Source organism: Microcaecilia unicolor, chromosome 4, assembly GCF_901765095.1.
Source record: "Microcaecilia unicolor chromosome 4, aMicUni1.1, whole genome shotgun sequence".
Classification (NCBI taxonomy): Eukaryota; Metazoa; Chordata; class Amphibia; order Gymnophiona; family Siphonopidae; genus Microcaecilia; species Microcaecilia unicolor.
Window position 1 is genome coordinate 331,952,879 of NC_044034.1, and position 27,430 is coordinate 331,980,308.

Here is a 27,430-nt window from a genome sequence, read left to right on the forward strand (position 1 = left end):
TAAGATTTATGTGCATAGCTTGCTAAATGTATTCTGTAATGAGGTATGCTTAAATTCTAAATCGCATAGTTAAAAAAGGGATGTGACCATGGGTGTGACATGGATATTTCTAAAATCTATGCACTTTGTTGTAGAATACACTTGTTCTGCGCCTAATTTAGGCGTTGGGATTTATGCCAAGTAAAACATGGTGTAAATGGCTGTGACTAAATTTGGTTGCAAGGAGAGGCGCTGGACATATTTAATATGCTGTGTGGAAGTTTAAGTCCATTCTATAAAATACTGGTATGCTTTAGAGCGTGCGCTTAGGCATACTTTTTTTCCATGCAGAATTTTCAGGCGCCATATAAAGAATTTAGCCCATAGCGCCTAACTTTAGGTGCCCTGTAATAGAATTAGGGCGCATGTGAAATATATTGAGTAAATGTAAATCAATGTGGGAACTGGAGATGGCGCTGTATCACCCCTGAGATGTTTGCATGCACTGCTTCTAATTAGAAAAGGTACAGAGAAGGGTGACGAAAGTGATAAAGTGGATGAGACGACTTCCCTATGAGGAAAGGCTAAAGCGGTTAGAGCTCTTCAGCTTGGAGAAAAGACGGCTCAGGGGAGATATGATAGAGGTCTATAAAATAATGAGTGGCATGGAAACATATTTATTTCAAAAATATATTGAATAACTAAAATACTGTGTGATGTAATTTAACGATGTTGTAATTCTTGATGATTGTTCTATATCTTTTGTATGTAAACTGCAGCGAACCATGCTCACGAGGTATTTGCAGTATATAAATTAGGGCTGTACTAAATTTTCATATTCAATTCGATTTGACCTGGAATAGTGCCCCAAATACATTATTTGTATTCAACTGAATAGTGATTTAAATTTGAATACAAATAATCTGGGGCTGTACTGGGCCAAATCCTACTGAAATAAACACTTGCTCCTCAATATTGAGCCCACGACAGGCAGCGTGGTTAGTTGCCACTGCTGGTGCTGACCCCTGATATTTAATGCTGGGTCATTTATGCACATATCTGGTGCAGGGGCATAGCCAGCAGCCTATTTTGGGGGGGGAGGCACAGGGGTGGATGGGGAGCCACGTATTTCCTCTCAGATCTTCTACCCCTTCCCCCTGCTGCCACTGCCACCGTCACATTAAACATCATACCTTTGCTGGTGAGAATGATCAAGCCCCATCATCTAAAAAGATCTGCCGCCCAAATTCCCTTGCCCCAGTGCTGCATCAGCAGTGAGGAAGTCCGTGGCATGCTTTCCAGCTGCCAATGCTGCCACTCCTGGCATATGCTCAGTTCATGCTCAAGCTGAGCATGCATGGGGAGAGCTGGCGTCGGCAGCTGGAAGAACGCTGATTTCCTCACGGCTGAGACAGCACAAGAGGGGGAGGAGGCTTAGGTAGTGGATGTCTTCGGTTGGCAGGACTTGGGTATTCCTGCCAGCCATTCAGCAGGTGCTGCAGTTTTTGAGGGGGCCTGAGTCCAAAGTTATCTGGCACCTAAATGTTGGCTTTCCACTTTATAGAATTACCCCCATAGAGCCTGATTTTATAACAGGATGCTGATGTGATACTTCCAAAAAAGCATTTAATTTAAGCCTATATTATAAGGGCACCTGTGTGCCTTTAACCATTCTTAAAGGGGGATGAGGTTTGATATACTGCCTTTCTGTGGTTACAGTCAAAGCAGTTTACATATTATATACAGGTACTTATTTTGTACCTGGGGCAATGGTTGGTTAAGTGACTTGCCTATCAGAGTCACAAGGAGCTGCAGGGGGAGTTGAACCCAGTTCCCCTGGTTCTCAGGCTACTGCACTAGCCATTAAGCTGTTTGTCTACTCATTCCTCCTCATTCCCTTTAAGGAGATAGTGTGAGGGTGGGTGACTGGAATGCTTCAATAAAGTGCAACAAGTCAGTGCATTCATACTAGGACATGGCTGTAATCCACACTGTTCACTAGTCCTCCCTGGTTCTGTGGCATTGGCTGCTGTATTTAGTGACATTGTCCCCAAGAATGTCATTGTAAAAGTGGTACCCAGATCCAGCCCTAATGGTTCCACCTACTGTGAAGAACTCTGGTATAAATGTGTATGTTTACACACATATTTTATAAAATCCATGTGGGTACAATACAGCGCTGCCTCTGGCTCACCTAAACTCCCTGCTCGTGATCACCTATACACAGACCATGTAATAGTAGGAGCACATGGTTTTTAGGCACACAGGCAGTCACATAATTTTATGAAAACCCCTTTTTTGCATATAAAACAGGCTTTACACCATGGGGAAAGTTTTATAGAATTACTCCCTTAAAAATAGCCTATTATCTTATTATCTTTATCTGGGAATATTCAACAGGACTAAATCAACTGCTTATGTCTTTGAAAATCTGGTTACAGTTAACTGGATAATTTATCTGTTCTACATGTTCAAGTCCAATTAAAGTAACAAGGCAGTCGATATTAAGCCTGCAGTTCTCAGTGTTTTGCTGACTGCCACTGGTGTTTAGCCCAGAAATTCAATGCCTGGCCATGTCAGGGCTCCGGCTTTGAATTTCAGGGTTTGTGGAGCTGGCTAATCCATAGCTGATTAAGTGCAATATTCAGCACTTAACCGGCTGTGGTGCACCGCATAAAGGTAAGACTGACTTTTATGTGGTCGGATAAGTGCCGAATATCTGCACTTAACCAGCAAGTGCTGTCTCCACCCTTGGAAAGCCCCCAAAATAGCTGTTTTTGCATTAGGTGCTAACCGGTCATTTTCCACAACATTAAGGGCTAGATTCTATATGGAGTGGCGGAGTAGCCTAATGGTTAGGGCTTTGATCCTGGTAACATGGGTTCAATTCTTACTGCAGCTCCTTGTGACCTTGGGCAAGTCACTTAACCCTCCATTGCCCCAGGTACAAAAACTTAGATTGTGAGCTCTCTAGGGACAGAGAAAGTACCTGCGTATAATGTGTACAGCACTGTGTACGTCTAGTAGCACTATAGAAATGATTAATAGTAGTATATGGCACCAAAAAAAGCATTATTCTATAAACTGTGCTTAAAGTTAGACATGGTTTATAGAATAATGCTTACAGCCAGAGGTTGCACATAAATTTAGGTACTGCCATTTTCTCCCATGAAAGCATGGTGCAAATGCCCGCACCTAAATTTACATGTGGAGCCCCCATAGTCTATAATTACTTGCGTAACTCAAAACCATGCCCAGGATCTACCCTGAAACTCCCATAACCCTCCCATTTCTGCACCCCCTTTTTTTGGCCGCATGTAAAATTTAGGCATGTAAGTTCTAATTAAATCTAATTAGTGCGAATAATTGCTTACTAAAAAGCTAATTATTATGTCATTAAATTTATGCACAAATTCAATGTGCATCCAAATTTGTGAATTTTCTAGAATTTGGGGGCAACCAGTAAAGTGCCGCTGAAAATGACCAGTTATCCCCAAACAAGCAATTTAACTGGTCAGGAGCTGTTTTGGCTGGTTAAATCACTTTGAATATCAACCCCAGGGTACTTTAACTGCTGTACATAGTCAAGCCCAGATAACTTATCTGCTATACATATTCAAGTCTGATTAAAGCTAACTAGGGGTCCTTTTACAAAGGCACGCTAGTGTTTTTAGCATGCACTACAAATAAGTGTGCACTAAACATTAGAGATGCCCATGTATTCCTACAGGCATCTTTAGCATTTAGTGCACGCTAAAAATGCTAGCACGCCTTTGTAAAAGAACCCCCTAGATAACTTATCTGTTTTACACACTCAAGTCTAGTTAAAGTTAACCAGATGATTTGGCTGTTCTACACATTCAGATTATTTATAAAATGATCCCTGTACTACTACTACTACTTATCATTTCTATAGTGCTACTAGACGTACGCAGCGCTGTACACTTGAACATGAAGAGACAGTCCCTGCTCGACAGAGCTTACAATCTAATTAGGACAGACAGACAGAACAAACAAGAGATAAGGGAATATTAAAGTGAGGATGATAAAATAAAGGTTCTGAACAAGTGAACAAGGGTTAGGAGTTAAAAGCAGCATCAAAAAGGTGGGCTTTTAGCTTAGATTTGAAGACGGTCAGAGATGGAGCTTGAGTACCGGCTCAGGAAGTCTATTCCAGGCATAAGGTGCAGCAAGATAAAAGGAACAGAAGTCTGGAGTTAGCGGTGGAGGAGAAGGGTGCAGATAAGAGAGATTTACCCAGTGAATGGAGTTCCTGGGGAGGAATGTAAGGAGAGATAAGAGTGGAGAGGTACCGAGGAGCTACAGAGTGAATGCACTTATAGGTCAATAAGAGGAGTAGTGCATGGCATCAATTGCCCTCTTATTTTTTTTATTTTTGTTACATTTATACCCTGCACTTTCCCCACTCATGGCAGGCTCAATGCAGCTTACATGGGGCAATGGAGGGTTAAGTGACTTGCCCAGAGTCACAAGGAGCTGCCTGTGCCTGAAGTGGGAATCAAACTCAGTTCCTCAGTTCCCCAGGACCAAAGTCCACCACCCTAACCACTAGGCCACTCCTCCACTGTTGCTACTATTGAGATTCTACATGGAATGTTGCTATCCAATGTGGCCGCACAGGCTTCTGCTTCTGTGAGTCTGACGTCCTGCGCAGGGCGTCAGATTCACAGAAACAGAAGCCGCCTGCGCAGCCTTCTACATGGAATAGCAACATTCCATGCTCCAATAGTATCTATTTTAGATTTGTTACATTTGTACCCCACACTTTCCCACTCGTGGCAGGCTCAATGCAGCTTACATGGGGCAATGGAGGGTTAAATGACTTGCCCAGAGTCACAAGGAGCTGCCTGTGCCTGAAATGGGAATCAAACTCAGTTCCTCAGGACCAAAGTCCACCACCCTAACCACTAGGCCACTCCTGCACTCCATCCTAAATGACTCATGTTTCTTATTGCTGCAAAAGGGACTTCCACCAACTATTGAGTCAATGAGTATGAACACTTATGCAGTCAAAACTTTTTGGGTTCTTGATTACTTTTTGGACATTTCTATATTGTGATTTCATGTTGAAAGTATAAAGTGTATTCTACAGACCAGTGAAACGAACTCCTACTTTGATGCATGTTGAATTGTACTTTTTTAGACTGCAGAATGTGGAAAATGTATAGGAGTGGGAAGACTTTTACAAGTCACTGTGTGTGTGTGTGTGTGTGTGTGTGTGTGTGTGTGTATGTCTGTAGGTCTTCTCCCTCTTTTCTATAAAAGTGAATGTGTGCCTCTTTTGCTCCTTCTCTGAGTACGCATTTTTCTTTTCTCTCTCTCGCTCTCTCTCTGTGACTCCTTGGTGCCCTGTCTCTCCCAGATTCTATATATGGCGTCCAGATTTGGGTGCACTTCCGAGATGCTCACGCAACTTAATTGGCTAATGAGCTGTTAACCATCAATAATTGGATGCCAACAACCATTGACATTAATTGGCACCAATTAGGTTTTGCACATGCATCTGGCTATGCACTATTCTATAACACTGGGCACCTAAATCCCTTAGCGCACAACCCAAAAGCGGGCATGGCATGGACTTTCCAAAAAGTTGCATGCAGTGTTATTGGGTTTCACGCAAACATGGGTGCCGGCAGGGCCGGCCCAAGGCAAGATGCCGCCTGAGGTGGAGCTTGCATGCCACCCTCCCCCCAGCTGAGACGCGCCCCCCCCCCCACCCAGGCCGAGATGCTGCCTCCCCTGGCATTTTACCTGGTCATGGTGACTTTCCAAACCTGGCAGTGGCTGTGATTCCCATACACTGCCCTGCCAGCACCTGCCTCTTCCCTTTACTGCGGCTGCCTGAGCGAAACAGGACGTTACTTCAGAAGGCCGCAGTAAAGGGAAGAGGCAGGTGCCAGCGGCGACAGGGCAGTGTATGGGAATTGCTGCTGCTGCCAGGTTTGAAAAGTCACCAGGTAAAATGCCGCAAAGCTGCCCCCTGAGATGCTGCTCCTAAACAGTGCCCTCACCTCAGGTGGCCTAATGGTCAGGCCGCCCCTGAGTGCTGGGATTTATACCAAGTTTGAGCAGGCATAAGTCTGGCACCCAGAGTTGGGTGCAGGAACCGGCACTAAGCACTATTCTATAAAGGGTGCCTTTTATAGACCATCTTTTAGCGCTGATTTTTTCCAGCACCCAGGCTTAGTGTGATTTATAGAATCTCACCCTTTCAATATGACTATTGTGTGTGTCTGTCTCTCCCTTTCTTTGTATGACTGTGTACCTCTTTCACTCCCCTGTATATCTAGTCATGCCTCTCTTTCCCCATTTTATTGTATTTATGTATGCGTACCTTTCTCTTTTTTTCATTGTATGTGTGTGCGTATCTCTCTCTCCCCCCTTTTGAACATATGTGCCTCTGTTTCCTCTCTTTGTATGTATGTGTTTATCCCTCTCAGTTCCTAGATGACCTTGTCTCTTCTCCCCTCAGGTGTTGCTCTTATGTAGGCCGCAGAGGTGGAGGGCCTCAGGCCATCTCTATTGGCAAAAACTGTGACAAGTTTGGCATCGTGGTGCATGAGCTAGGACACGTGATTGGCTTCTGGCATGAGCACACGCGCCCGGACCGCGATGATCATGTATCCATCATTCGGGAAAACATTCAGCCAGGTAATGGGTGCATTCACAATGAAGGAATTCACATGAGGGCCCATATGGCCTGCGTTGTAATCGTGATGCGAAGCCACGATGCTCATGTGCGCACTACTCAATGTTTGGGCAGGAAGCATTTAAAGGTTGCACACAAGGTTCCAGGCTAGATCTTATCAGAGACTATACCCTCAAGTGTCTATAACTCAGGACCAGGGTCCCAACAGTATTCTCTGTGGCTAACAGTGGCGTAGCCATTGACCATACATAAGTCTACTACAACGGCAAACTTCTCAATACACATGGCAGGATCCTGCAATATAATTACATAGGAAAAATGTATTCAAATTCTGGTAGCACCTCAGTAATAGCAATACAAAATCCCTTCACTGCCAGGTACTTTGTAAAGTTACACTAAAGCCTGCAAAGAAGCTCCTTAACACCAATTCTGAATACGAATACCAACAACAGTACTTTTATAAAGGCAGAGGTGAATATACATAGCAGCAATACACATTCCATTGGAAAATTCAGACAAGTCAGACTCATACCACACAAACCACATGCCAGCAGAATCTCTCACCTTGGTCACATGCAGAACACATACCAACCCTCATCAATTACAGAATAGAGGACCAAAATTTAAAAAATTGTCCTGTAGCTTGGCATCAGCCCTTCTCTGCCTTCCCTACCCTCCAATCCATCCCCATAACCCGGCATCAGCCCTAGTCTTCCCACTTTCCCCCCCCCCCCAATCCATCCTCATAGCCCAGCATCAGCCCTATCCTTCCCTTCCCCACCATCTATCCCTGCAGCTAGGCATCAGCTCTAACCTAACTCCCCCACCTCTCCCTGTAGCCTAGTGTCAGCCTTGTTCTACCCTCTACCTATCCCTCCATAGTATGGCATCTACCCTGCTCTTCCTAATCTCCCCCTCCATGCTGAAGCAAACCAGCATTAAATATAAAATATTTTATTTTTTAATGTCTTGGGCGCTGCAGAGACCACCCCACCCAACAACCAACATAAAACATACAACTTTTAAAAAAATTATTATTTTAATCTTGGCACTGAGCCCATCCCTGCCCAGAAACCCACCAACATACCTTCCCCCCTCCCCCCGCAAAGACAAGGGGGGGCTGGAGAGCTGAGGGAAAAGGAGAAGGCTACACCCTGGGAGACCAGGCATCTGGGGGCACAAACCAAGGACACAACTGAATAGGGCAAGGACCATTACTGCCAAGCTACTCAGGGTGGCTAATGCCAGGGCTCTCGCTCTTACCTCATGAGACGGGATAAACCAGAGCGGTGGCGCACTCACACCACTTTCCTCTCACCACGTTTATCTCTCTCCTTTCATCCACCCGCCATGCAGCACGAGATCCCTTCCGTTACACCTCACTGGGTGCGTGCTAATAAACAACCAAGGCAGAAGCGCAGGACTGCAGCTCTCTGCCTGCCACTACTGTTTCCTGTGCCGGTCCTGTCTCTTCTGAGGTAAACTGGCCCGGCACAGAAAGCAGTAGCGGCAGGCAGAGAGCCGCAGTCCCGCACCTCTGCCTTGGTTGTTTATTAGTGTGGACCCGGCGAGGTGCAATGGGAGGGATCTCGTACTGCATGGCAGGTGGATGAAAAGGGTCACAAAAGACTGGGTGGGCCTGAGCCAAGATTGGGTGGGCCTGGGCCCACCAAGGCCCACCCGTAGCTACGCCCCTGGCTAAATTTGAAGCAAGGCAGGAGTGAAAATAGAACAAAGAGGCAGAAGAAGGAGAAGAAAGTGAGTGAAGCAGACTGACAAGGAGACAGAACGCAATCCTTGGTAAGAGAGCTATAAATTGCAAATTGGGGTTTGCAGTGCAGTGCATTGCAGAAAGCAGGGCTTGTACCTTTGAATGGTTCTATAAATTTTCTCTAAAATATTTTTATTCACCTCTCCCTCTGTCCTCTCCACTCTTCCCCTGTTTCCGCAGGGCAGGAGTATAACTTCCTGAAGATGGAGCCTGAAGAGGTGGAGTCTCTTGGCGAGACATATGACTTTGACAGTATTATGCACTATGCAAGGAACACATTCTCCAGGTACTGATTCCTGGGGATTCCACCCATCCTCACTTTACCTCCCCCTGTCGGTATCAGTTTTTCTTTCTCCTGCCTTAGTATTCATCCCCTGTAGGACTTAAAGACGGTGCATAGCCAGAAAACTGTAAACCACAGTCTCGCCTCCTAAAATCTGTGACTCAGACAGTGGATATGGTAGCCATAGATTTCAGATTGCACACAGGCTATAAATAATATCCTGTATATATACAAGCAGTGTTTTCTATGTTCAAACACTCCCCTCTCTTTTTTTCCATCCTTTCTTCTTTGTTCCTTTTGTGTTTTTGGTGCATTTGGTTTTGCAGCTTTTGATAGTCTTACAAAGAGGGAAGCGGTCAGGATTGTAGGCGGGAGACAACTGGCTACCCTGGAAAGCTAAAAATAGAGCTGATGTGGGCAGCTGCTTTACCAAGAGATCCTAAAACTGAATTTCTTCTGGGGCCTCTAATATTCTGGTCAACCAAAGGGACTCCATGGTCTGTGTGATCCCTCTTGTTGAGGACACGCCCACTGAATGCCACGGCCAGAATGGTATTCCCCAGCAGCTACTGATCTAACCCTCTGTGGGACAGCCCAGCATTAAGAAGCACTATTGTGGGCTCCTTTTAAATAAGCAATTAGTACATTGCCAGTCCCATCCTTCCTGAGCTACCGATCTCAGCTTGTAAAGTTGCTACATCAGCTGGAATTGTTCATAATGCTTAGAGTGGTGATGCTGTCTGTAGAGCAATGACCCTGCATGTGTCCTGAGCATATATTGATGCTGTCTCACAACATATTAACGCCCACTGCGGCCTTGTACCATGGGTTATTCTAAGAAGGACCGTCAGCCGGTGAGGAGTATGCACTGTTGTGTTTCTGCTGTCTAAACATCCTGCCATACTATTAGAGGAACGGACAGAATGTCTATGGCTTGGAAAGGTTCCAGACATGTTTTAATTTGTGAAGGAGTGAAACATTCCAGGCCTGACAGCCCAGGGCTGCCTGTAATTAATTATCTTAGGAGGAAAGTGATATTAGTTGAATACTTGCCTGGTGGTACAGAAGAATCCTTGACAAATGCCATCACTGTTAGAAATAGAGGAGACCAGGGGCTTAGTGTGAGCTTTATGGAGCAAGCATTGAGCAAAGGACAAGAAGGTGTACGTCATCAGTGCCTGGTGGGTGGAAGAGATGAACAGTGTATGTTCTCTGCTTATTTCCTCCTTGTACAGGCAGGTTCTTAAATATTTTTCCATGCGCTGATTTCTGATAGTAGCATAGTAACATAGTAAATGACAACAGAAAAACACCAGCATGATTCATCCAGTCTACCCAGAAAGGTGGCCGGGGTTGCATCTGCCATTCCATGCAGGTCACCCCCTCATTGCTTTCTCTTGTTTGTGTGAGTCATTTGTTTTGTTTTGAGTGAAAATACTCTGTACTTTTATTCTATATTATTTCTCTGTACTTATCCCAGTTCTTTCTGAATTGTCACCATTTTTGTCCTCATCATCATCTCTCATGGAAGAGCATTCCAGGCATCCACCACCCTCTCTGTGAAAAAGTATTTCCTGTTGCTTTTCAGTTTCCCTCCTTGCAGCTTCATTTCACGTCCTCTAGTTTTATAATCTCCCTGTTTTTGGGAAAGGTTTGATTGTTCATTAATCTCTTTCAAGTATTTATGTGTCAGCATCGGTATCTCCCCTGTCCTTCCTCTCCTCCGGGGCATACATGTAACATATTCAAGTTTTCAACTCTCTTCTAATACCTCTTCTGGCTCAGACCCCATATCATTTTGGTTGCTTTCCTCTGAACCAACTCAAATCTTTGTATGCCTTTGGCAAGATATGGACTCCAAAACTAAACACAGTACTCCAAGAGAGGTCTCACCATTTGTTTGTACAGGGACATTATCACCTCCTTCTTTCTGCTGGTTATGCTCCTCTCCATGCAACCAAGCATCATTCTGGCCTTGGCCACTGCCTTATCACATCGTTTTACCATCTTGAGATCTTTGAAAACTCCAAGGTCTCTCACCTCATATTGCATACAGCTCCTTTGGATTTCTCCATCTCAAATGCATCGCTCTTCATTTTGTTCACATGATAGCTTAACTGTCAAGCATTAGCCCAATCTTCTAAATTTTGTAGATCACTTCTCATACTTTCCACTCCTTCTGGGGTGTCCACTCTGTGGCTAATCTTTACATCATCTGAAAAAAAGGTATACTATTCCTCCTAACCCTTCAGCAGTATCGCTCACAAAAATATTGAACAGAATTGGTCCCAAGATGGATCCCTGAGGCACTCCACTAACTCACCTTTCTTTCTTCTGAACAAATTCCATTTATCACCACTCTCTATTGTCTATCAGTCAGTCAATTTCTGATCCAGTTAACCACTTTGGATACCATCCTCAAACTGCTCCATTTATTCATGAAATCCTATGAGGAAGAGTGTCAAAGGCTTTGCTGAAATGTAAGTAAAGGGCATGTCCTCAATCCAGTTTTTTTGGTGTGTGCAGGAAACCAAGATATGGTCAGGGTATAGAAGCTGCTTTTCAGTTAAATACTGGTGTTGGACTCTGAAAGTGCTAAGACTGCAGTGGAAATGAAGGATTCGGAACAGATGATAACATCTGGATTCCTCTGTTCCCTGCAGGCTTGCTGCTTAGCTTTCCTGAGTCTTGGTTCTGGATATCCCTCAGAGGTAGAAGGTGAAACGTGGGATGATCGTGAATTCCTCTGAGCTGAGTTGTCCTTGCTTTTCTCCTGTGTTTGATTTATGTCCCTGGAGGCAGAGGTGGGCCAGTGAAATAATTCTGAATACACCACTGCAGATGGGCATGTCTCAGCTGGCACCCAGCTCGGATACTGTTATTCCCTGGGCGGTAGGGGAAAGGACCAGTTCTTATTCTCTTTACCTAATTGAGAAATATCTTGTCCTTCAAGCATGTGGCTCTACCTCATATCCACTTCCCTCTTTCTGTTATGAACTTGCTTAGAGAGGCAGAGAGTAGCAAAAATAAAGCCAGAATGATAATGAGGGCCACCTCAGAGGTCTCCAAGTGCCATCATTGGCCCCCAGGCCTTGCATTGAAGAACTCTGGCATAGGGTGTAAGCAGAGGCGGAACATATGGACAGATAAGACACAATAACAGGAATTAGATAGAAAATAAGGATGACTAACATAACAAAAAATGGCAAGTGAAATCAGAAAAGGTGTGTGACAATGATCTCAGCTAGAGTATGTGTGGTAAGCAAACCTTGCTGCAGTTTGCACAAATACATTAACCAGTACCTCTGTCACAGTCTCTGTGATGGTTTCTGGGAGATCCTGAATAAATTCATGGGGGGGGGGGGGAAGTGGGGATAACCTACACTAGTAAAAAGCTACTTTTTACCACAATATTTTCCTTGCAGGGAGCACATTGTTTAAGAACATAAGAAAATAAGAATAGCCATACTGTGTCAGACCAATGGTCCATCTAGCCCAGTATCCTGTTTCCAACAAGTGGCCAATTCAGGTCACAAGTACCTGGCAGGAACTCAAATAATAGCAACATTCCAGAATCCCAAATAGTAGCAATATTCAATGCTACCAATTCCAGGGCAAGCAGTGGCTTTCCCCATGTCTGTCTCAATAGCAGAATATGGACTTTTCCTCCAGGAACTTGTCCAAGCCTTTTTTAAACCCAGATACACTAACCACTGTTACAACATCCTCCGGCAACGAGTTCCAGAGCTTAACTATTCATTGAGTGAGAAAATATTTCCTCCTATTAGTTTTAAAAGTGTTTCCATGTAACTTCATTTAGTGTCCCCTAGTGTTTGTACTTTTTGAAAGAGTAAAATATCAATTAACTTCTCTTTCTACACAACTCAGGATTTTGTAGACCTCAGTCATATCTCCCCCTCAATCAACTGTTTTCCAAGGTGAAGAGCCCTAACCTCTTTAGCCTTTCCTCATATGAAAGGAGTTCCAAACCCTCTATCATTTTGGTCGCTCTTCTTTGAACCATTTCTAATTCGCCTATATCTTTTTTGAGATACGGCAACCAAAACTGAACACAATACTCAAGATGAGGTCGCACCAAGGAGTGATACAGAGGCATTATAGCATTCTCAGTCTTCTTTACTATTCCTTTCCTAAGAATTCCTAGCATCCTGTGTACTTTTGTGGCCGCTGCCGCACACTGGACAGAAGATTTCAGCATATTGTGTACAACAACACATAAATCTTTTTCTTGGGTGCTGACCCTCAAGGTGGACCCTAGCATCAGGTAGCCATGATTTGGATTATTCTTCCAAATGTGCATCACTTTGCATTTGTCCACATTAAATTTCATCTGCCATTTGGATGCCCAGTCTTCCAGTTTCCTAAGGTCTTCCTGCAATATTTCACAGTCCACATGTGTTTGAACAACCTTGAATAGTTTTGTGTCATCTGCAAATTTAGTCACCTCATTTGTCGGTCTGATTTCCAGATCATTTATTAATATGTTAAATAGCAGTGTTTAATCAGCAGTCCCAAGGAGCAAAGAAATCACTTCTTCTACCCTTTCGTGTTATGCATACATATGTGTATTTATACTCACTTCCTCGCCAGGGAATAATGTTTGAAACAAATTATAGATGTTCCACCCCACACAGAAGTATACTGTCTGTCCTTTCCTAGGGTTGCCATCTGTCCTCTTTTAAGAGGACATGTCCTCCTTTTGGACTTCTTCAAATATGTCCTTCAGGATTTTTAATTTTTAGGGAAATGTCCTCTTTTTTTATGTGCCTATGACCAACGCACCTACCCACATAATGACAGAAACCATCTCTGACCTATTAGTCTGTCTGGACACATGGAGAGGGGGGGATGCTAAAGATAGAGAAAGGCATTGGTGATCTCCTCTCTGTTTCTCTGCTGGTTGAATCTGTCAAAGGAATTTTGTTCCTATAGCACAACTTTAAACACATGTCCTGCAAAGACTTTCACACATATCTCAGAAGCCAGCCAAAGCTGTTGAGGGATAGTTTCTCTTCTGATAAATACGCTTGGGATCAGATTCAGTCAAACTGAAATCCAGAGGTTCTTGAAAAGTAGATTGCTGTACTGTAAGTCAGTCACTGTTTGATGTGTGCTTATTAACTAAAGGCTACAATTAAATATATCTTTAGCAAAGGAAACAACCATTTTTATTTTTTCTGTCCTCTTTTTTTTTTTTGTCTCTGCAAATATGGTAACCCTTCTCTTTCCAAGATGCAAACAAACTTTCTTTTAATTTGAATTTCTGGTTTTGAGACGTGTAAGATATCCTGAAATTTTCTTTACTGTATGTAAGTAAAACACATTTAATTGATTCACACATAAAGCTATGCCAACAACACTCCCACTAAGCAGCTTGAAACTGCACAGGAGTTTTCCACGAGTGTTCTTGCCGGCGGCGACTAGTGTTAAAGCATCACATGATTGAAATCATCCCCCACTAGGTGGTATGTCAGTGAAAAACTCCCATGCAGCTTCTAGTTGCTTAGTGGAAACGTTGCATACCAGTGGCTTAAATTATGTCCATGCAGCCTCTGTAAGGGAGGGGGGGGGGGGATCAATGAAGAAGGAAGCTCACTTGCAGCCACTCTTGAATTCTTCTGAGCTGGACTTCCCTTTTCTGAGGGTCCTTAATTTGAACTTAGGCCACTGAGCCACACAGATGCATAGACACACAGAAGCACAGAAAATGATGGCTGATAAAAGACTGCATGGCCCATCAAATCTGCCATGCCTGCCTTTACACAGACACTGCCATGGCAATATTCCTGTGAAAGTGGTCTGAGTGGCCCTGCCTGAGGTAGTTCATGTTTAGTCAAGGTCACGAAAGGCATGGAGGGGCATAATCAAAAGGGGCACCTAAGTTTTCCTGAGGACGTCATCGCAGGACGTCCCGGCGAAGGGGCGGGGAAACCTGTGTTATCGAAACAAGATGGGCGTCCATCTTTCATTTCGATAATACAGTCGGGGACGCCCGAATTGCGAAATTTAGGTCGACCTTAGAGATGGTCGGCCTGATTTTCGGCGATAATGGAAACCGAGGACGCCCATCTCAGAAACGACCAAATGGAAGCCCCCTAGGGGGCACTGCAGTGGACTTCATAAATTGCTCCCAGGTGCATAGCTCCCTTACCTTGGGTGCTGAGCCCTCCAACCCCCCCCCCCAAACCCCACTACCCACAACTGTTCAACACTACCATAGCCTTAGGGGTGAAGGGGGGCACCTACGTGTGGGTACAGTGGGTTTGTGGTGGGTTTTGAAGGGCTCACATTTACCACCACAAGTGTAACAGGTGGGGGGGATGGGCCTGGGTCCGCCTGCCTGAAGTGCATTGCACCCACTAAAACTGCTCCAGGGACCTGCATACTGCTGTCAGGGAGCTGGGTATGACATTTGGGGTTAGTGACCACTGGGGGAGTAAGGGGATGTCATCCCCTATTCCCTCCAGTGGTCATCTGGTCAGTTCAGGCACCTTTTTGAGGCTTGGTCGTAAGAAAAAATGGACCAAGGAAAGTTGCCCAAGTGCTCTCAGGGATGCCCTTCCTTTTTCCATTATCGGTCGAGGATGCCCATGTGTTAGGCACGCCCCAGTTCCGCCTTCGCAATGCTTCCGACATGCCCCCATGAACTTTGGTCGTCCCCGCAATGGAAAGCAGTTGAGGATGCCCAAAATCGGCTTTCAGTTATGCTGATTTGGGCGACCCTGAGAGAAGGACGCCCATCTTCCAATTTGTGTCGAAAGATGGGCGCCCTTCTCTTTCGAAAATAAGCCTGATAGTCTCTGTGCCTCAAGGATGTCCAGTAAATATCATGTACATTCTGGTGGTAATTTTATGAAGGTTTTTCCACATGTAAAGCCTGTTTTGCAGGCAAAAAATGCCTTATATAAAACTGTATGTCAGTAAATGGGGGTGGAATTTGGGCAGAGTTGCAACGTACATGCATATTTTATAAAATACATAATGCACACATTAATAGCAATTTCAGGGCAGGTTTAAATTTGTACATTTGGCATTGGCACACTTATAAAGCCACTCAGGGAGTCTTTTACAAAGGCACACTAGCATTTTTAGCTCACACTAAATGCTAGAGATACCCATATATTCCTGTAGGTGTCTCTAGCGTTTAGTGCATGTTTATTTTTAGTGCACGCTAAAAACACTAGCAAGTCTTTGTAAAAGGACCTGTTTTTCTGGGTGTCTTTATCCCTCCTAATATAGTGGTCCACCCACAAATATCTAGGAATAAATAAATCACCCAAGGTTGCGTTTTAGTTATAAAGCAATTAGATATTTTATTCTCTTTCCAATATTACAATTATAAGTGTCAATTGCTTTTGGGAGAATAGCTGCCCATACAAAGGTACTGGCTATCCTAAATCCCATCCAAATAGGAAGTACAGTCTTTTTTATATGGTTATCCAGAATACAAGTAAAATCGACGTATTTACACCTTATTGGATATATGTTTATTACCTCAGTAACCATATATGGTATCATTTACCGTACATGCTTGTTTTTTCAGCATTGATCGGAAAGCTTGGTCATCTTCTTGCGAGACCACTCAGCTGACCATACCTTCTTGGATGTAACTGATTTTGCCCTGTTGATAAACCACACCATCCTATTTATGAGGTTTTTGCACCCTTGCTCCTTCCTTATTTTGCTTCATGGTATGGCCCAATAGCACAGGAGCCTTACTGGAACTTTCAGAGTTCAGATTACAGCTAAAGGCCTGTACCTTTCTTGTCATTTTTAGATCCTGACCCAAAGTCTCAGTTATGATAACAATATTCAGACCCCATAAGTACTTATGGTTCTTTTATAAAACAGGCACATTTCTAGTTTCCTGTTATAAAATCTAGCCCGCTCTGTTCTTCTGATATGGACACTGAAGGAGGTGTATATTCTCTCTGCCCTTGCAATGGTTACCAAAGGTAACACTCCTTTCTTTCTGCTTGTGTCTTAACCTTGTGCCTCTGTTCCTGTTTTAGGGGTATTTTCCTTGACACTATCCTACCCAAGTATGATGTGAATGGAGTGAGGCCCCCCATTGGACAGCGTACTCGTCTGAGCAAGGGTGACATTGCGCAGGCCCGCAAACTCTATAAGTGTCCAGGTAATGTGACATGACAATTGGACGAGGAAGGAGGGGATATAGAGGCTCTAGATATAAGCGATGGTGGAATGACTCTATCTACCAAAAGCTGGGGTGGGCAACCTTTATACACAGAGGGCCGTATGAACGCCAATACTATCCCTAGCAGGTTGCACACAGAAAATGTACAAATGCAGCGTAAGAAAATAACACAAGAACTTATGTGTTGCCATACTGGGACAGACCGAAGGTCCATCAAGCCCGGTATCCTGTTTCCAACAGTGGCCAATCCAGGTCACAAGTACCTGGCAAGATCCCAGAACAGTAAAACAGATTTTATGCTGCTATAAGCAGTGGATTTTCCCAAGTCCATCTTAATAATGGCTTATGGACTTCTTTTAGGAAATCATCTAAACCTTTTTTAAACCCTGCTAAGCTAACTGCTTTTACTACATTCTCTGACAATGAATTCCAGAGTTTAATTACACTTTCAGTAAAGAAATATTTTCTGCAGTTTGTTTTCAATTTACTACTTAGTAGCTTCATTGCATGCCCCCTAGCCCTAGTATTGTTGAAAAGATTAAACAAGCAATTCACATCTACCCATCCACTATTTTATAGACCTCTATCATATCTCCCCTCAGATGTCTCTTCTCCATATAGTTCACTGCCAACAAAACTCAATGTGATAACTGAATGAACGTAAATTATTACCAGAATGGTCTGTTAACTGTATACTTCTGTCTTTCCAAACGGTTGCTAAAACTGTCAGACAAGTTTTGTCCTGTTGTATCCTTCAGTGGTTCCACTGACAACAAAATCTGGTTAATGATGTTTCTGCGGGCTCTTTTTTGTGTGTATTTCACATAGTCTCGCAGGCTGCATAAAATTCAGTGGTGGGACACAAGTGGCCCATGGGCTGCAGGTTGCCCACCCTGACCTAAATCATTTCTCCTTCTAATTGGACTTATGAGACCTGGTTTCTCCAGAATGGCACATATAGGTAGGTCTTATAACTGAGTCTTTTCTGTGGTAGTATGAGTTTGGTAGCATGTTATGGCAGGAAGGGGAAGGTCCTGCCGTTTTCAGTCTGGGTCTCTGGTGCCAGAGGACAAAGCTGGAAACAGCTGCAGTGTCTGGACCAAGGCCACGGAAGACCCAGATGGGGCCACATGTGCTTTCTGTGCTGTGTTTTCTGTGCAGGGAGCGGCTGAGGGCAGCAGCAGCCATGGGACCAAAAAACAAATATCAACCTCTGGAGCTTTTGTTTTGGGTTAAAGTTGGAGCTTTCGTTGCTTTGACAACCCAACAGCAGAGTGTTCTGTCTCCATGGTAACCGGGAGCAGGCTCAGCTCCAGCCCTACTGGAGGCTTTTTTTATCTGTAGTTGGGGGGGGGGGGGGGCGGCGGCGCCTCTGTCGAGGTTAGCGACTAGGGAGGGGGAACTGTGATCCTCTGGCATTAGACATGTTACATATATAAGTCCATGTGCACCTTCCACTCAAACCCTTACCCCTTACCCTGCAAAACAGGAACTTGCAATCGCAAAACTGGTAGGTACATGAAACCTTTATTTGGTTAAGAAATGTTTAAAAATGCACGTTGTAGGGTTTCCTAAGCGGTGCCAAACTTGCAGATTTAAATATTTATTACTTAGGACCCCACTATCTATGTTCAGTGCCACTCTCTCAGCGTCAGCTTGCTCACAGCAGTGCCCTATCAGTGCCAGCTGGGACCTGATTCTGACAGGCCTCCAAATGAACCGTCTGTCCTCACCACAAAGAATTCAAAATTCAGCTGCTTGACTTTTTAAATACTGTTATATCCATTTAACCCTTAAGTCACTACACAAGCTCCCCGTCCGTATCCACATACAGTTCAAGCTTGTCTTACTGACCTATACATGTCTGACTTAATAGACCTACCTCCCAGAAACGCTAAAAGATCATCTCGAACTTCCCTTAACCTCCACTTCCCTAATTGCAAAGGCTTAAAATACAAGGCGCTGTACGCATCAACCTTTTCTTACATAAGCACGCAATTCTGGAATACACTACCACGCAACTTGAAAGCGATCCACGAACTAACCAACTTCCGCAAACTATTGAAGACTCATCTCTTTGATAAAACTTACTGTAAGGATCAAAACACATGAGGCCCCACACTCACTGTTCAGAAACACACCAATACATTCTCTTCTGAATTCTCATCCCCCGTAATTTAATCACATTTATACCTTCTCACAGAAAAATGTTATACTAAAAGTTCTCTTGCTAATGTTCTTGTTGTCTCTCTCCACTGTTCCATTGTTCTCTTCCTTTGTCCTATTCCCAACGATACTTTGACTTTGTCTTCACATAACTCTCACAATGTAATCCATAACTGAGTTGTAACAAATTGTACTTCCATCATTTTACAATGTATTGTAAGCCACACTGAGCCCGCAAATAGGTGGGAAAATGTGGGATACAAATGCAATAAATAAATAAATAAAAATCTCTGCTCCACCGCCCCTTCTCTTCCATAAAGCGCCAGAACTTTGAGCATCAGGGTCTAAAAGCAATCTGAAAAGGGTGGGTTTTTAGACAGGGTTTGAATCTGGCTGGAGAGGGAGCACGAGGAACAAGCTAGGTGAGGCTGTTCCAGGCATATGGTGGGAAGAGAGTTAGTGACAGAGGACACAGGTGAGAGCCACTCCCCTTTGCACCCTTCCTCATCAGGTGAGTGGCTCTCATCTGTGTCCTCTATCACTAACTCTCTTTCCACCATATGCCTGGAACAGCCTCACCTAGCTTGTTCCTCGTGCTCCCTGTCTAAAAGCCCACCCTTTTGAGATTGCTTTTAGACCCCGATGCTCAAAGCTCTGGCGCTTTATGGAAGAGCGTCAGACAAATAGCACCAGAACAGCGCAGCGAACCAACTCCCTAATGCTCAATGCCAATAGTATGCAAATATAGGCGCGCTGTTAGCGTTCAGCGTTAGGAAGTAAAGGGTGAGGATTGAGCCTGGCGCGTGCACTGAAGTGTTGTGCGTTAAGCACAGGCAGCTCTTGTGCGCATGCCCAGTCGAACTGAAACGTCAGAGCGGGGAGGAGGGAAGGAGGAGGAAGAGCTGCCGGTTGCCTTTCACCGCCTGCTTCAGAAACCTTTCCATATGGTTAAGGAAGCGGTTCCAGAGCAGGAGGGAAGCCGTTCCACTTTGGGCACCATGCAGGGTTAGCGGTGAGAAACAGTAAAGGTTCTCCCACTGGTGGGCAGCTCTGCTCCACCAGAGTTTCAAAATTAAAAAAAAACAAAAAATCCTTCGACCTTCTTAGGAGAAAAGGAGAACAAAATCGCACATTTACATTACCAAAAGATACCAAGTCACGTTGTGTGAGGCTTGGATCTGCCCGCAGTAATGGGCTGTTAGACACCTGTTGGTGGAGGTGTAGACCAAACAGTTTCAGTACTAAATATCTAATATCTAAGAATTAAATATACAGATGATGAGAAGTGGAGACTTCTCATCATCTGTATATTAATTCTTAGATATTAGATATTTAGTAGTACTGAAACTGCTTGGTCTAGGGCTAGGCCTTCATAAGTACAAAGTACACCTCCACCAACACACCCTAATGCCAGCTGTGAGCTGGGGTAGGGTTTACAGCGTTACGGGTGCTCTTGTGAAGTGCGCTGTTCTCTCCTCAAGTCACTTCACTGGCTTCCGATCAGGTACCGCATTCAATTCAAGCTTCTGCTACTAACCTACAAATGCACTTGATCTGCAGCCCCTCCTTACCTCTCAACCCTCATATCCCCTTACGTTCCTACCCGTAACCTCCGCTCTCAAGACAAATCCCTCCTTTCAGTACCCTTCTCCACCACCGCCAACTCCAGGCTCCGCCCTTTCTGTCTCGCCTCACCCAACGCGTGGAACAAACTCCCCGAGGCCATACGCCAGGCCCCCTCCCTGCCCATCTTCAAATCTCTGCTTAAAGCCCACCTCTTCAACGTCGCCTTCGGCACCTAACCTCTACACCTCTACCCAGGAAATCTAGACTGCCCAACTTGACATTTCGTTCTTTAGATTGTAAGCTCTTTGTTTTATTTTGTACAGCGCTGCGTAACCCTAGTAGCGCTCTAGAATGTTAAGTAGTAGTAGTAGTAGTAGTAGATATTCGGAGGGAATAGGGAGATGACCTCATTTGCATTCTTCAGCCTACATTACAATGGAATTTGCTCTGATCTTTCCTGCGCTCGTTGCTTCCCGCGATGAGGGCTTGTGAGCATAGTGCGCTGGTAAATGCAGATGCAAGGCCGTCGCTAATAGCCTCTAGCACCCACATTTACCTCTGAGCATCGGGGCCCTAGTTCTTAAATCTTGGCTTTCCCTTATCAAAGCCTCCATTATGATAAGTATGTTTACTGTAATAAAAACATTTCCTGATGCCTCTTAGTTATTCTGTCTGTATAGCGTAGCTAGATTGTAAGCTCTAGGGGTCAGGGACTGTTTCTTTATTTGCTCAGTGCTGCATACATCTAGTAGAGATAGAAGGAGAAATACCGTTAGGGACTGCAACAGAATTGATTTCTTAATATTTGTACCATACTGAGGCCAGCTTGTCCAGCAGCGTGAGCTTCCTCACAGCAGTGCCCTATTAATGCCAGTTTGGACTCCTGCAGTATGAGCTTGTCAATGATAAATATCCATTCCTGTATTCCTTGTTCCATTCCTGGGCTAAATATTGCAGCTTCCCTTGAAAAACTGCTCCCTACTTGCTTTCTCCCCTTCCCAGAATTCAGCCTGCTGTAACTGCTCCTCTTGTTTTTTTTAAGGAAAGCGCAGGTGTGAGTGACCTGGGGTTTTCATTTCATTGCATAATTTGTTTTTCTTTGTAGCATGTGGTGAAACACTGCAGGACAGTCAAGGGAACTTCTCTTCTGTGGGGTTCCCGGCTGGATATTCCGCTTACATGCACTGTATTTGGAGAATATCTGTCACCCCGGGAGAAAAGGTATGAAAATTTCCAACTAAAATCTGAGCAAAGTGCCAAGGAAAGGTCAGAGACATCATGCCACCTAGCAGATTCTTTCTTTCCTGGCCAATTTGGATAATTTTTCCTGCCTTGCTTTCTTTTTTTCACTCTAAATTCTCACTTGTCACGTTTCTGGCTGGGATTTCTTCCTGTTTTCAGCAGCATAGGCAGACAGGGCCTGGGGTTATTAATCACCTCTGCTGCGCTAGCCATGGGCTAACTTGGCTTGAATGTGCAACAGCTGGGAAACATCCCATCCCCAGGGAAGTGTGCCCCAGCAGTTGGTGACAAAGCATGTAGGAGTTCTTATGCTCCTAATTATGCAGCTCATGGCTTAAGAAGTACATATTTACCAGGCATGAACAGAGATGTGTCATTCACTAGCTCAGCATGCTGAACCAAGCACCACAGAAAGAGCAGGCTCAAGTTTATGTGGATAACCCCAGCTTAACAATGGTTCTCAAACCTGTCCTGGGAGACCATCAGCGGGTTGGGTTGTCAGGATATCCACAATGAATATGCATGAGAGAGATTTGCATGCCTAATACCTCATTTGTATGTAAATCTCTCTCATGCATATTCATTACGGCAGTGCGGGCTCAAGGGGTTGTGGCACCCTGAGCCAATTTTTGCTTTGCAGTGCTCTTCCCCCTACCCACCTGCATCTGCCCTTTAAACAATGGCAAAAGTAGATTGTTTTGTTCATGCCACTGTGCACCATGGCCAGAGCATCTACAGGTCTAAATGCATTTAAACTTACAGCGGTGCCAGCGGCTGTGCGTACAACATGCTTTTGACAATGTGAACAATGAGCCAGGGAGGCAGGTTTCTGGCACCCCTGAGTTCTGGCACCCTCAGCCAGTGCCTTACCTGGCCCATGCCTCAACATAACCCTTCTTTAAGGATATCCTGAAAACCTGACTGGCTGGTGGTCTCCCCAGGACAGTTTTAAGAATCACTGGACTTGAATGGAGACCCTTGTGCATGCACAGCTGGTTATAGAGCAGGGGCAAGCTGGCAAAGCTGAGTGCTTTCACTAAGGCAGAGCTTGAGGACACCTGGCTATAGCTGGATCCATGTGTTTAATCCTGGTCTTGTGTGTCTGTCCCTGTTCCCACGTGGGAGCTGGAAATGAAGCTTTGGGTTTTCTCTTCTAGATCATTCTGAACTTCACCACTTTGGACCTGTATCGCAGCCGCTTGTGCTGGTACGACTACCTGGAAGTGAGGGATGGTTTCTGGAGGAAGGCGCCGCTGCGAGGTAACGACCTCCCCACGCAGGACACTTTTAGAGGTCCTGATGGACAGATCTTGGGGGCATCCTTCCCCTGCCATGAGGTCAGCAGGAATGCCAGCTGGTCCAGTATTCCTAATCCAGTGCATCTTGGGAGTCATAGTGTTTAATTTTCCTATGAAAGCTCTCAAGGAACAGATTGAGCTGTGAATTAACCCTTTGAAATCAAGCACATTTGAAATGAAATCAAGCATGTTTGAATAATCCAGAGAATATAATGCAAGTATCCCTGATGGCTTAATTTTACTGTCAACCTTCCAAAGGCTAAAACAAAAACCAGAACTGGACTATAGTATGTTGAGTGACTGGGAGCCAGGTGCATCAGTCAGTTCCTTCTGCCAGAGAAGCTCTGGGATCCTGCAGCCCTTATCTGCAGGATCAGGAAGTGGGATGTAGAGTCATAGGATTGCCCAGGGGTGTCTCTGCAGCACTGTTGTGGAAACTATAGTCAACAAAATGTGTTTTTACTGCCAGTAACACTTCCTGTGAATTACCAATGTCTTTTAAAATTTGCAGCGTGTGAAATAATGAATGATGTTTCAGAACAAGACACTGCAGAACAGTCAAGTGAACCATATCCTTGGGGGAGATTTCTCACCAGTTCTGTTTTTTGTATTTCCCTCCCAGTTCCTCTGACATAAGCTCTACAGGAAAGGGGTGGGGGGTGATACTGCATCAGAATTGAGTGTCCAAAAGCTAGGACTGGCCAAACCTTTCCCTGCAATTTAGAGTCCAGCTCGCTGGACAGTAACAAGGCAGACAATGGAGGCTATGGGCTATCTCCTCTTCATTCAGTAAAGACATATGAATTGGACTTTAAAAAGTTTTCAAACAGTGTAATTAAAATGTCTAAAATAAATGGAAACAAACTGGAAACCTTTGGACGGCAATTTTCAGACTGTCTGGATTGGCCACTTTTTTACCTGCAGGTGTTGCCCCATTTTTTAAGAAAGAAAGTGTACACACATACTTACATTTTGAAATCTGGCACAACTTCAGAGTACCCTTGGCTAGATGTATCTACTTTCTGTGCAGCTGGATTTCCTTCAGGAGAATAATACATGTTGACTTTAAAATGCAAAGGACCAAAAGAAAGCACCAGGGGCCTGATATTCAGCACTATTTAACTGTCCAGGAACAGCTCCTGTCTGGTTAAATAGCGCTTAGTCGGCTAAGCACTAATATTCAGCACAAGATAGCCTGTTATCTCCGCTGTGTATTAACAGTTAGGGGGAGATTCTATATAAGGTGCCTAAAAAATCGTTGCTGAAATCAGTGCCGACTAAGCGTATTCTATAAGCGGCACCTAGATTTAGGCGCGGTATTTAGAATATGCTTAGTTGATATTTTAGTGCCTAAAACTGCGTGCATCCATTTACACCAGCGAAAATGCAGCATAAATCCTAGCGCATAGATTTATGCGCAAAGGGCCATATTATATAACTATGCATGTAAATTTCAGAACATCCATGAAACGCTCATTTCACCGCCTATAACCATGCCCCTTTTTGTCTGTGTGAATTAGAAGTTCGGTGCACTTCGTTACAAAATACGCTTAGCGAGTTGTGTGCGTAAATTCTAATTAGTGCCAATTAGTGCTCATTATTATATGTTAAGTGCTGTTAGTGCTCATTAGCTTGTTAAGGTACGCACATTGTTATTGAATCCACTTGAATTTTGGTGTGGATCTCTAGGCGTGCTATACAGAATCTGGGGGTTAGTGGCTAACGACTAACTGGCTATGGCGCGCGACTTAGCTGGCTAAGCGTGAATATTCAGCACTAAACCGGCTAAGTTGAGCGGGTAAGATCAGCCACTTACCTATCTCTAACTACTATTAACTTAACCGGCTAGTGCTGAATATTTGCTTAGCCAGTTAAGTTGCTGCGGCCAAAACTGAAACCGGATAATCGATGTCAGTCGCCAGATACAACCTGGCATTTAATATCCGGGGTCAGCGCCACCATTGGCAGCTAACCGTGCTGCCTGCTGCCGGCTGACTATTAGGGGAAAAATCTTTAATGAGGAACCTGACACGGGCCGTGTTTCAGCATAACGCCTGCATCGGGGTCTATCAAAAACATAGAGATGGTATATGCATATGTATGACAATTTACTCAAAACAATGTAATTGGGAAAATATTTACATTAAAAACACACAAAAATATAAAAGGACAATGGTGATGTGAATCACGACATACTGAAACAGATTTTATACATAGATAAAGTGAAAATTAGGTGGCATATAATATTGCCTACAAAAATCTGATTTATAAACAGGATAATACATTTAAAATCATGTACTGTGCGCTCAACAAATAGAATTGTATATGTGATATGCATTGCCTTAAATACAAAGCATTTAGGTGATAGTGTGCAGGTGAAATAAATGCAAACTTAATATAAACCTTACCAGCCTTTCCAATATTATATATTCAGATTTTTATAGGCGATATGCTGTGTGTGGAGCTCAATGGTCAGCCTTTTGGCAGCAGGGCACTGCCGAGGGTGTCACGGAGAAATGGCTATGGATGCATTTGAAGGGCTTTCAACCCATACGGTGCCAGCAGGCAACCTTGCTGAATTAGTGCATGAGATAGTTTTGGTAGAAACCACTGCCATTTTAATATTGATGGGTCCTCTTGTACCGGCTTCAGTTCTGGTACAAGAGGACCCACTAGTCCTTCTTCCCAGTGCGGTCACAGGTACAGATTTGACTTCTCAAGGAGGCCTTCAATGTATCTTTCCTCCAGAATTCACTTTAGTAATGCACTTTACTTTTTGTTTGGGGAAGGATTTTGGAACAGGGTCCCTTCCCAGATAGGAGGTCCCAGAAGCCCCTCAGGCACTGTGTAGTGGGGCCAAGAGAAAGAAGCTGTCCTCCCAGGGAGAACAAGACGATGAAGCCTCGGTATCTTTGCCGGGTTCTCCAGTTAATGAGGATGGCGCTGAGGACCCACAGACAGGTGTGGATGAGGACTATTTGTCTAGCCGGGAGGTTTCTAGGACTCCTTGGTGTTCCAAATTTTTCATAGAGATGAACTGGCTACATTAATTGTGCAAGTTTCTCTTATTTTGAAGCTCTCCATTGATCGGCCAGCCTATAGTGTTCATCAGGATCCGCTTCTAATGGGGATCTGGAAAATTTCTAAAGCCTTCCTGATTCCTCAGGTGGTGCAGAGCATTATTTCAGCAGAGTGGGATCTCCCGGATGCGCACTTTAAGGTAGGCCATTCTATGGCAAAATTATATCCCATAGATGATAAGAGTAAGAAACAGCTTTGTTTGCCTAAGTTAGACACTGTGAGGACAGCAGTTACTAGGAAGACCACTATTCCAGTAGAAGGTGGAGCAGTGTTAAGGATCCACTGGACTGTAGGATGAAGACTCTTTTGAAGCAAGTCTTTGAGGTGTTGGTGCTAGTGATGCTGTCGGTCTTACCTGACTTGGGAGCCAGGACCTGGACTACACTGCCAATGCACGGCGGGAGAAAGCTTCGCCATGCGTCACGGGACCTGAATCACTGCCATCAGCGCCCCGGATGACATTAGATGCTGGCATTGGAGTGGGGCATTTAACCCTGTTGGGCACTAGCAGAGATGCTCTTGCATTGTTAGCCATCCTTGTAGATTCACTTTCTGTGAGTTCTGAGATGCCTCCTCTCTCCTGTGCGACCTTTACTGGCTTGCCGATACAGTGTCTTGCTGCACCACGTAAGTGGGTTCCAGTACAGTGTTTCCTGTCTGTGTGTGTGTGGGTTCTAGCAGTGTTTCCAGTCTTAGGGTGTGTGGGCTTATTTATTTATTTGTTACATTTGTATCCCACATTTTCCCACCAATTTGCAGGCTCAATGTGGCTTACATAGTACCGTGGAGGCGTTCGCCAACTCCGGTGATGAAACAAATACAAAGTGATGTTATGGTTGAATAAGATTCATGTATTACAGACACATTAGGGTTCCAGTGGTACATCCAATTTCTGTGTGTGTGGGTTCCAGTGATACGTCCATTCAGTGTGTGAGCCGGTTCCAGCTGCTTCCAGCTTCTGTGTGTGAGTGGGGTCCTGAGATGCCGCCAGCTTCTGTGTGCGTCATGTCTCCTACCTCAACGCAAGCAGTGTCCTCGGGCTACGTGGGGTCCCGTTGACACGCACACTTGACTGGCACTGCCTGAGCCACGTGTGTGTAGTCCTCTCTGGGTTTGTTCAGAGAGTGGTGGTTGCAGGCTCCTTAATTGCTTTGCTTTCATGCACCTGTTTCTGCTCTCTCTCTCTCTCTCTCTC

The 27,430-nt window shown here is 44.5% G+C and overlaps 1 protein-coding gene across 1 annotated transcript in view; it reads left to right on the forward strand.

Annotated features, from left to right (window-relative positions):
- Positions 1 to 27,430, forward strand: part of BMP1 (bone morphogenetic protein 1) — a 232,114-nt gene that overhangs the window by 73,492 nt on the left and 131,192 nt on the right. The window contains exons 5-9 of the mRNA XM_030202005.1: positions 6,473 to 6,651; positions 8,601 to 8,706; positions 16,737 to 16,861; positions 21,720 to 21,835; positions 23,014 to 23,116. Coding sequence (XP_030057865.1) covers positions 6,473 to 6,651; positions 8,601 to 8,706; positions 16,737 to 16,861; positions 21,720 to 21,835; positions 23,014 to 23,116 — 629 coding nt within the window. The remainder of the gene's footprint in view (positions 1 to 6,472; positions 6,652 to 8,600; positions 8,707 to 16,736; positions 16,862 to 21,719; positions 21,836 to 23,013; positions 23,117 to 27,430) is intronic.